General features: G+C 55.4%; 3 protein-coding genes across 3 annotated transcripts; 2 read left to right on the plus strand and 1 right to left on the minus strand.

Annotated features, from left to right (window-relative positions):
- Nucleotides 1-753: 753 nt before the first annotated feature.
- PHACADRAFT_203628 (uncharacterized protein) lies at nt 754-1,150 on the plus strand (the record flags this gene model as incomplete). Its single annotated transcript, XM_007389821.1, has 2 exons — nt 754-1,039; nt 1,109-1,150. Exons 1-2 carry the CDS (start codon nt 773-775, stop codon nt 1,148-1,150), a joined length of 309 nt encoding a protein of 102 aa, XP_007389883.1. The 5' UTR covers nt 754-772.
- A 439-nt stretch (nt 1,151-1,589) lies between these two features.
- PHACADRAFT_132970 (uncharacterized protein) lies at nt 1,590-3,199 on the minus strand (the record flags this gene model as incomplete). The annotated part of the gene is made up of 5 exons (XM_007389822.1): nt 1,590-1,877; nt 1,939-2,345; nt 2,400-2,530; nt 2,582-2,957; nt 3,023-3,199. 5 exons carry the CDS (start codon nt 3,197-3,199, stop codon nt 1,706-1,708), a joined length of 1,263 nt encoding a protein of 420 aa, XP_007389884.1. The 3' UTR covers nt 1,590-1,705.
- Nucleotides 3,200-5,932: 2,733 nt separating this feature from the next.
- PHACADRAFT_189558 (uncharacterized protein) lies at nt 5,933-8,137 on the plus strand (the record flags this gene model as incomplete). The annotated part of the gene is made up of 4 exons (XM_007389823.1): nt 5,933-6,202; nt 6,268-6,342; nt 7,774-8,061; nt 8,126-8,137. 4 exons carry the CDS (start codon nt 5,933-5,935, stop codon nt 8,135-8,137), a joined length of 645 nt encoding a protein of 214 aa, XP_007389885.1.
- Between the last annotated feature and the right edge of the window lie 2,896 nt (nt 8,138-11,033).

Below are 11,033 nucleotides of genomic sequence, written 5' to 3' on the forward strand. Positions count from 1 at the left end.
CCGACACGCTACGTCATATACGCAGTTTCCCGACTCTGCAGAATCTTCCCCTCGGGTTCATGAAGATCACAAAGGCTGTCAATTAACCTCGTCGGCACGCCGCGCATGCCGTTCAAAGTATCTTCCTCTCCCAGCGCACTCTCCTAAAACTGGCTCTCGCGCTAGAAATACCACGGACAGTGCCAAGGTACTTACTCTGCCATCGGAATGTATACCGGATGCTTACGTCTGTATTCCACAGTATCCAGTTCCTATGTGCATGAGACGCATTCTCGGCAGGACAAGAACGCTTCGGCAGACGTTGACGGGCTGCATATGTCTATATGGTCTCGTCCTGAACGTCAAGCAGGCTTTGCACAATACAGTACGCGATGTTTCGCGAACCTGCCCGGCGCACTGTTTGACCGTCCCCGCTCCACCTGCGCGTACAGGGGCCCTAAACATAGCGTCAGGCAGTGGGCTCGTCCTCTGCCGGCGTGTACGCGCACTCCTTCTCTGTTCAGTCTCGTGTCCCGCGACGAACGGCTGCGCGACTTCCAAGGGCCAGGCAGATTTACACGGCTCTGCGAGGGCCAGCTGCAGCGCGGCGTGCTGCGACGCACATGCGTCGGGAGAGATATACCTCGCGAACATATAAGAGAGCATCGTCGAGCCTTGGATGGTTCAGCAGCACCCCTGTGTCGCTTCGAACCAAGCCTCTCCAACACACTCAGCTATAACAGTCCGTTCGCACTTTCATCCTCTCCGTCCTCTACTAATTGCTTCGCCCCAGATGTACTGCAACGTCTTTGCTCTCGTCCTCGCCGCCGCATCCATCGCAGGCGCGAGCCCCGCGCTTGAGGCACGCCAGACTCCGCCTACTTGCGCGGCGACGGTCTGCTCATTCACGGGCACCCTGACGCTGCCGGGCGGCCTCACCCTCCCCAACATCACGCTCAACCCCGACGAGGCCTGCGTGGGTTGCGCGGACACCGCGTGCTTGCCGCTCAACGCGACTCACCTCGACACACTCGGGGGTGGCTTCGAGGGTGACATCTCGGTGGGTACCCTGGTCTATATCTATAAGGGGTGGCTGCTGACGATGTTGTGGTTTTTTTTGCGTGCACAGACGTGCCAGACCACCGCGGCGCCCGCTGCGTCGGCGGCTTGAGTACAAGTATGAACGATGTGGAAGGAGGGGGACAGGACCAGCCTCTCTATGTACTGTGTATGCAATTGACAACGAAATGTGACAGTTGAGTATGAAATGTATGCCAGCCAATGCGCTATGTAGCGATCAAGGAAGTAACTTTTGATGTTTGCGACGATGTGGGGACTAGGCTGGGACCAAGACCAGGATAACATGGCCAGTAGCGCCTAATCGACCGAAGATATCCTAACCCGAGTCTGCCTCGCCAGGGACTGTGCTCAACGCTCAACGCCGCTTCCACAATCTGTCTTCTATCGACAGCACAATATACCATTTATGTCATATTTATGAGGCATACAGTGGGCTGTAAGCTGTTTAAATAAAGCCTAAGGGCTCTCAGAACATAGTTTGGTTTATCTGCCGTATCTTGCACAAGATACTTTGCGACAATAATATTATTGATATAAGAAGGGTTCGAATTAGTCCTACACACAGCACAGGGTCCGCGATAACAGCAGAGCGATCACAAGAACATATAACAATGCTACGTTACTACATGCCCGAGTGTTTTGATGCTTATGCGAGGCTGGCGAAGCCGACAGCATTCTTATCAAACGAGAACGCAGTGTAGACATTCTTCATGAAGCTGTCGCCGAGCAGCCAGACGTTGCTCCCGAGACCGAGGTCCTGGCCTGCGAGTGCGCCGACGCACTGGCTGCTGCCGTTATTGACTTGGCCGAGGTTGAAGCTGCGGGACAGGGTCAGCATAAACCCGCACGGTGGCAGCGGGGCCTCCCGGGCCGACTCACTTGTCGCTACTGATCTGCCAGGTCTTGTTTCCCCAGCTGAAGCCGACGGCCGGGGGCGAATTGCACGGGTACGAGTAGAAGCCCTCGGTCGCGTTCACGACTTCGCTGCCCGAGACTGCCGCGTAGAACGTCTTGATTGCGCTCGGCGGGCCGTACATGATCGTCGTGCCCGAGTCGATGATCGTCTCGAGGTTGGTATTGGGGCTCGTAGAGCCGACGACGCTCTTCGCACCCGTCGTCTGCCAGAAGCCCATCGACTGGTTGATCGAGTGGTACTCGATCGAGCCGGTGTACAGTGAGGTGTCGGTGCCGCCGAGGTAGAGCTCCGAGCCTTTTGAGGCGAGCTTGAAACCGAATTCACATGCGCTAACTCTGCCCTGACTGATCAGCGTGTTGAAGAAGGGGGTCTGAAGAAGGTAGCGTCAGCGTGTGTAAGGGAAGCGACATGAAAGCAGGCTTACCGCGTTGAGTCTCGAGGCGGCAAGGTAAGCAAGACCCAAGACACCGTCAGTCGGATCGTCTGCGAACTCGCTCGAAAGCGTCGTGGCTGGAGAGAAGTGCTGGCCAGTCGCGGTGAGGCCAGCGACGGTCACTACGAGGGGATCTCAGCGGAGCTTGCGATTTTGAACCCTGAACAACTCACCGACGTCGGTGTAAATAGGACCAGAGACGCTCGACTCATCGCCGTACACGAGTGAGAAGTTACCACCCTTCTTGGAGGTGGTGACGGAGTCCGACGCCTTATACTTGTGCTTACCGCTGCAGATTGAGCTTGAGCAGGAGGAACTGGGGATCCACAGGTCGGACGAGCCGGTGTCGAATTGGACGATAAAAGGCTGGCTGGGGGTGCCGATAGAGATGCCTCCCAACCATTCCGCGTCGTCATCCTCGTCTGTTAGCGATACAGAGCCAGTGGCACGCTTCTGTAGGCCGGCAGGGACCGAGCGGAACTCCCTAGCCTCCCAACCCTCGGGAAGACTGCCCTTGTTTGCAAGCACGTTCCGAATGTTCCTCTGGTACTTGCTGCAGAGTGCACCACAGAGAGGTCAGAATCCAAAGTACGAAGCGGAGGACGGCGGAAGACGTACTTCTGGGTCTTGACGTTGTGTAGGACTGCCTTCTCGTGGTCGAAGGTCCCGTCAGGACGAGTCAATGTGCTGCGCTTCCCCAGCGCAACGCTGACCCCAGAATTTTGGGCAATGGGATTCGCGATTGCGAGGAGAGCGAGGACTACAGAGACCAGGGTCGCTTTGCAGAACATGGGGGGCCGGCAAGGATTAGAGGAGCAGGCGAGGGCTGGAGATTTTGTTCGCCTGCAGGCAGCCCTCGTAGATGCTTTTATGCACCCTCAATGTCCTGGCCCATGTGCATGCCTCGGAACCATGCCGCAGTGGAGCCTGCACAACAGGCATTCGCCAGTATCCAACCTCCGGAGAGGCATTGCCCAGCAATCGTTTCACCCGCAAGCGCGCCCTTCCGAGCGGTGTTGGCGATTATGTATGGGCTTGAAAAGATATACATTGCGCTTCAGAGCGCCTGTTGGTGTTCCGAGGGTCACGGGAGATACGGCTAGCGCGATAGTGGCACTGGTCAGATGGGGATCACACTTAGCGACTTGCCCACGCACCTGCAGGCAGTTGCGTATGGCAAGGATCATATAAGCTCCAGGAAGCCTAAGCAATTGGAGGTGGTCAGATCTTTGATTTGCCTCGGGCAGGCCTTCTTGAGGGCCGGCCACACTCAGCATCCGAGGGCAGTAAGCGCCCTTCCACGAACACCCTCCTTGTATCGCTTTCTACACACCTTGATGGTTTTCCTGGGGAAAAAATAAGCACGGACATCTTTCTGTCAATTTCGGTGAGGTGTTGACCCCTACACGTCAAGTTTCGAAGGCGGCGGGTGAGGGCGGGAGTAAGGCGCTTCGTTGTAGATCATGATGGAATGTCGGAGCCCAATCTAGCCACCTGACACCTTATTTCGAGAGCTGATCTGTCCGAGGTGGAATCGAATAATTGGCCATTTCTTACCGATTATTGTATGAGCTGTTAGGGTGGGACATCTGAGGATGGTTCAATATCAATGTCTCACAGCACATGAGCGCGTTGACCGGGATGCCGTATCATAAAGAGCGACTCTGAAGGGGGCGGGACACCGGACACCAACTCCCGCCCCAGGCGCGCCGTCGGCGCAGGCCCCTCGGGCAGCTATTCTTGCCCTATGCTGACAGAGGTGTACACATGGAGCCGTGATCGGGAGAATACGCACCGACGCAGTAGCAGTGTCTGATCGCATGAGACTTCAGCTTCAGGAGAGCGGGGCGACAACACTGATGTCACTTATGCAACAGCCGAGAATACCGCAGACGGCGGAGAGCACGCACTAATCGCTTGTGCAGCATACTCAGCGTTGTGCCGGTCAGTGACTGGTCAGTGACTGGTCACTCTGGTCAATGACTGGTCAATGACCGAGTCAGACATGACCGTGACTGGCCGGTTTTCCGGGTCCCACCTTGGCAGCCAACCATATCGCAGGGCGCCATCGGGCCATTGGGGTCTGTCCCCCCAAGCGCTCGACCCCGGCATTTCGCTTGCGTGGGATCACGAAACCGCCCAGTCATTGACTGTAACTCGGTCATTGACCCATCAGTGACCAGCTGTCAGTCAATGACCGTGACTGGGATGACTCGGTCATTGACTGCCCAACGCTGCAGCATACCGCTCTGCGAAGCAATTAAAGTTCAAGCTTTCGAACCTCAAGCCGATGTAGGTGTGTAGCTGTTGGTACAAGAAGACATGAGGCGGCGATACACTACTTAGTAGTTCCACAAGGACCCATTCAATTTTAATTTTAGCACGTCACCGCAGCCTGATGTCTTCGGTATAGGCGAGGGTGGCGAAGCCAACGGGCCCTCGTTCAATGAGAACACAGAGTAGTTGTTCAGCATGGATCTGTTCAAGTGCCGAGCCGCTGCCAGACGTTTTACCTTTTCCCATGCCCGAGTTCAAGCGCTGAGAATCTTTATACGCGTACATATGCTCATATAAACAGCACCATACACGCGAGCTCCGTCATTGAGATGATTTTCAAACTGCTCAAAACGCAGATTCGATCAGTTCACATTGCGGAGCTCGGCGCACGAAGGTGCCTGTTCTGTGTAAGTTTTTGCTCTCCTTCCTCTCCAAGTAAACTGGGATCGTCCCGCAGCACGTTCATACGCTCTAGAAGTGACGTGCGAGGAGCTTTGCATGCGTGCAGTCGTTTCCCCACAGCGGCCAGGCACACTGGACGGACAAACAAGTATTTCGATGCCCTTAAGTTGCTGGGGCGTCTACATGCCGCTGTCGGCGCTGCCTGCGAAAATCAACGCATTTGAAAGCAGCTACAAGAATATTTGTTTGGTACGTACTCTTACTAGTGACTGTGGGTATCGACGCTTTGCTGAAAAGTGTCCAGTTTGACTTTATCGAAAGCTTGTATCGATCCTGAAGAGCTCAGCAATAGTGTAGTCCGCGGCGAAGGGGCAGGGATGTAACAAGTCCACCCCGGATCATGAAGGACATCGACCATTAATATTCTCGCGAGCGAATAAGCTATGACAGTTTCATGAAATTCATAATTTTTTACTCATTTAAAATTTGCATGTCCTCAGCAGCATCGCGTCGTCCATTTTCTGCTTTTATTATTCCTGTGTGTCCTCACCACGTCGCCGCTGGACATGTTGCATTTGTCCCGTCAAATACCGACGTCGCGTCGGCTCTTTGTCACGGAACTTGCGCATATGTCCCTGAGAGCTGACAAGTTGCTGTTGAAATCGGCTCAGAAGTTCAGGATTTATGTAACGATCGTGCAGGGGTATAAAACTACGGGCTCCGAGTCGCCGCAGCTCTGCAGCGTAACCTGTGCTTTCGGGCTCTCAGCTCTCCGAACAGACAGCCATTGTGCGCCCCTCTCTCTCCCCGGCTCCAGCTCCGTCCTGACTGACATTTACGCACAGATGCAGCTCTCCCTCGTCGCGCTCTTCGCCGCCGCCGCCGCCAGCAGCTTCGCCCTGGCGGTACCTACGACGCTTACGGCCCGCCAGACGGGCAACTGCCCCGCGGTGCCGTACTGCTACTTCTACGGCACGGTCACGCACCGGGACGGCACCACGCAGGACGGAGTGACACTCACCGAGTCGTGCGCGGGCTGCCCCTACACCAGCTGCGGCGCACCCAACCCGGGCAGCATCAACGTCGGCGCCGGGACCCTCAATGGGTACATCGCGGTGTGTGCATTGTCATGCTAGACGTCTTGTGTGTTCTGGTTTGCTGACACGGCGCGTCGTGCTAGCATTGCACGTATTGGACTAGGGGAGAGGGACGTCAGTCGTCGCAGTCCCGTTTGCAGGAGGTTGTTGGTTCAAAGGTGTGCATGGATACAGCCTGCGCTGCGGGATGTGAAAATTGTAACTTCGCTTGAGCAAGTGATGTTGAAACGGGAGAGGCATATGCCATGTTGCTCTTCATTACGCGGGAGCTTGCGCGACTGGCGTCCTCATCTTTCCACCTAGGAGTCGGAGCCTGCCGCAAAACGCAGATGTGAGCGCGTCGTCTTGTGTTAACGAACCCTGCTTGCACAAGTTTGCGCGGACACATTTCAATGGTCTGCACAGAACCTACGGGTGTGCGCCCACATATGCGTTCAAGTGGTATTGAAGATGTTGGGCTTGCGGTTAAACTCGCAAGCCCGTCATCAAACAATCGGCTACTAATCCTGGAGAGGTCGCTCTTGAGCGAACGCTCAAGAATCTATGTCAATGGCGATCCTATCGCTGGGACTTCCCATGTTACTCGCTCTGTTCTGGAGATGTATAGTAGCCAGCGAAAGCTATGATGCAGCACGTCGAGAATTAAGTTTGACGCGCCTATACAGTACGGCGGCCGACGCCGACGCCCGCGTGGCTTTTGGCGCTAGCCCATCCCGGGCTGCAGTTTCGTCCCGAACTCTCGCTTCTCTGATACGCTCTGCGCATTACTTATGTAACATACTACCACCCTTCACCTGAGTGTACTTGGGTCTCAAGCATGGTAGCAGTCTCGTTCTCTCTCAGTGTGAAGATGCACGCCTTCCGCGACGAACAGCTGCGCGACCTCCGAGAGACAAACGGGTTTACATATATATCCAGGCAAGAAACAGTCTGCTCCTTCACGGGCAGCCAACGAGCGGAGGCTGGAACGTCCGTGGCTACGCGATGCGGGTGTAGGGATCGGAAGCGAACAAGGGGCCTTCCTGCGGCACCTGCCCCGATAACGACGCGATCCGCGCGCCGCATGTGTAAGGTGCGCGCTGAAAGTGGCATACGAAGAGCTTCCCAAGCGCGCAACTGCTCCCCTCGCAGCGGCCAGGCACACTATACTGGGTAATATTGCGACGTGTTTGCTCGTTGTGGCGTCGCGCCGGGGCAAATCTGACTTAAGCAAGGCGGCTGTGCTAGCCTGGCAATTGGCATGGGCCAAGTATGTCCCTCGCTTTGCTCCCTTCCAACCGCCACTTGTCTAATGCGTGGAGCCCCAGAGTCTATACCACCCGTCGTAAATTCCTTAATGAGCGTGAATTGGTAACGGACGCCCGATTAATAACACCCTTGGAGAGCTTAGGTTCGAGAGGGACTACCAGATCTCAGGCCCTGGTTGCGGAAGGCGGCATAAATAGCCCCAACAAGGGTTGCCGTGCAGCAACAACACGCTCGTGTCGCATACATCTACCAACACTTTCACCACCTGGCAGCTAGCGCCCTTCGCAGTTCGTGCCCTTCGCAGAGCCCTCTCCGTTCACTGACTCCCTTTCCTGCCCCAGATGAAACGTTCCGTCCTTGCCACCATCGCCCTTGCCGCTGCAAGCTCTGCGCTCAAGGCGCTGCCCTCGCCAGCCTGCAGCATCTCCGGGACACTCACAATCGGCGGAGCATCCTTCCCCGTCACTGTAGGCCAGGACTGCGACGGCACTTTGGACAACCACACGACATGCGTGCCTATGGCTCGAAGCACGCCGGGCCGGATAACCATTCCCGGCGTTGGTAACGTAGCCGTAACTGAGGGCCAGCCCTTCACCGTCACCATAGGCGGTATGCACCACACCTTTATGGTGAGCTCTCGATGTTGGCGTACTCGCCTGGGCAGAGTTTCGTGCTCATGAGATGGTGTTACAGATGTGTCAGTGAGCTTGAATAAGCTCCGATGGGCGGTTAACTTTGGAGTCGTGTCGCTCGTATTGTACTCCTAGATTTCCGAAAATGTGTCACCAAGCTACTCCTGCTTCTAATAATGCCTCGGTGAGGCCTGAGTTATGCCAGTAAACGTGCCGCTCTATTCTCGATGCAACCAGCATCAGCCATTCGCGGTATTTGTTTGGACATGTTTGCTGCATGTGCAGACCCCGGGCGCTGAACTCAGGTGTTTCGTCCTCTCGTACGTTGCACCCTACAGCGTTGCTCTAGGACACGAAGTTGGATTCCCGCTTCGAACCTCCACCTTCTACTCTCGTGAACTAGTCACACTGAGCCTCTTCGCAGACAGCATTTTTGGCGGACCAACTCTTCACCAGCGCAGTCGCTCTTCCGAACAGAGGCGTCGGCAGAAACGCTACAGCAACCGGTCTCGGCCCATCGGGCTGTTAAGGCACAAATCGCTGTCCTTCACAAGTGCGCGACGTGAGTATTGCCACCGGTACAGCGTATCGAACGCATCGCCACTAGCCTTGGCCCCCGAGATCCAGGCCCAGCCGGATTTGGCCGTCATGTTTCCTCGTAGATTGACACCGTCTGTGTTGCATGTGGAAACCAACAAGAGACAAGCCTGGGCCTTCAGCGCAGTGCGCCGGCGCAACGTATATTGTCCCCCGAGCGAAGACCACGTGCATCGGTGTGGGGCGTGTTCCTGTGCCTGCACGTCGAGATTTTTCCAAGTGCCTCGCTTCCATTTCACGTAACTTACGTTTCTTGCGCTTCTACGCGCTGCTTCAGTGTGCCCCGCTGTGGGTCGCTGTTACCCCAGCATGTTGTCTGTTGGGAGAAAATACTCACTCAGCGTCCTTCTGGAGAGTTACACAACCAAGTGCTCTACGGTGCGCGGGAAGAACTACGGCGGCTTGTATCGAATCAGAGGGCATCAACCGTTCTCGCGAGCGAATAGGCCTAGACAGCGCCACGAAGCCCGTGGCACCCGGCTGATGCCCCTCACTGCATGACTGCAACAGAATGGCATTTGCCATGTATGCCCACCGCCTTTCTATTCGTCTGCGAATTTTTCCATGCTGCCCGTCCTCTCCACTCGGCATCCCGCGCTCTGTTCCTCCAAAGGCCGACTTCACGTCGGGTCCTCGTCGCAGATCGCATGCACGCGACACCGACGGTCGACAGGACTGCCCCTGGAATCCAACGCCCGATTGGGATACAGCAGTTGCGCAGGGTATAAAAGAGATGGGATACATGCCGGCACAGCTCAGCAGCACAACCCGTGTCTCCTGCATCCCAGCCCTCTTGAACAACACCACCGTGCGCCCCCTTCTCTCTCTGGCTCGACGCTGCCCCCACTGACGTTCACGCGCAGATGCAGCTCACCTTCGTCGCGCTCTTCGCTGCCGCCGGCCTCGCCATGGCGGTCCCCACGACGCTCACGGTGCGCCAAGCGAACAGCTGCCCCGCAGTACCGTACTGCTCGTTCACCGGCACGATCACGTCTGCAAGCGGCTTGGTCCAGGGCAACCAGAGCCGCACCATGTCGTGCGATGCCTGCCCCGGCACCCAGTGCCGCGATCCCTCCCAGGGCACCCTCGTCCTCGGGGGCATCACTTACAGTGGGAGCATTCAGGGGCGTACCTTTGTCGTTGCTTGTGTCGTGTGCCCTGTGATGCTGATGTGCTGTATTGCCGCTAGTACTGCACGGCTTGAGCGAGGTGCCGAAGACGGGTCGGGTGTCGTGGCCTCAGTCGGAGACGGACAATCTTTTGAAGGTTTTGTACGGGTATGGCCTGCGTTCGTTTGGCCGAATAACGTTGGATGAAAGAAATATTTGCCTCTCATTGTACTGTTCAGCAGCCTGCGTGAATACCTTCGTCTTTTTCTGCAAGAGATTCAGTCAAGGTCTCGGAGGCGAAACTGCTCGGTCCGTCGTTAAATGCAGGTTTGAGCTCGTGCCACGGTCTCTATTTGTATATATTTGTCTTTCTAGATCTTTTCGTTTTCGGGGATTGCCGAAGCTTTTCCAGCTCCGCAACGACCCGTCCTCGGACCAACCCGTCGTTCATATCGCATACAGTTACTAGTACGCAGTGCTCGGTTGCAATACATCCTGCAGAACTAGCCTACTAGCTCATGGTTTAGGCCAGACTCCTGACCAGCGCCTAAGGGACGGGAGCTTTCTCAAGCGGATTATCGGGTTGGGTGATTATCGGCTATCTTGTAATTACCGTTTATATATACTACGTCAGCGGGATTTGTGTCTATGTCAGCAGAATTTGCGTAATCTTTCGAAAGGCTCACCGTCCCTAGGCGACTGGCACAAATTATTGGCGCGCGTGCTCGGCAGCTCGGCAAATGTCCCAACAATTATTTTCGTCGCTCGGTTTTCCGAAAAATAAGCGACGGCGCCTCTCCGCCTCGCTCAACCCTAGAGTAGGAGCCCACCCAAGCTTCATCTGCGGTACCTGCTCCGCTGTAGATAGAAGCTGTTCTAATATGATTTCAGGCAGCTGAGGCTCTATTTTATCTAACAATATACATGTGAGGCAAATAAGTGAAGAATCATCAGAGTTCTAAATTATGCAATGGAAATTAATGTGACTGAAGAAGGTGAGCTTTCCACAGATCTTTCTTCCACAGAGAGCAGGTTGAGTGTTGGGATAACTGAATTCAGCACATTTCCGCAGAGATACAAAAGTGAGATCAGTATAACAATCAGTAGAGTCCTAGTGTAAGCACCATAAACACCTCCGCATTTTTTCAAGAAGTGACATCAAGGGATCAAGGTGAAAACACGAAATATTGCCGGAAAGGTGGTATGTAAGGTGCAACGTGCCGTGCAGTCATTGCGGTGTCGTCAGGGACCTTACTAGAGAGA

This window comes from Phanerochaete carnosa (assembly GCF_000300595.1).
Source record: "Phanerochaete carnosa HHB-10118-sp unplaced genomic scaffold PHACAscaffold_1, whole genome shotgun sequence".
In the NCBI taxonomy this organism is placed as follows: Eukaryota; Fungi; Basidiomycota; class Agaricomycetes; order Polyporales; family Phanerochaetaceae; genus Phanerochaete; species Phanerochaete carnosa.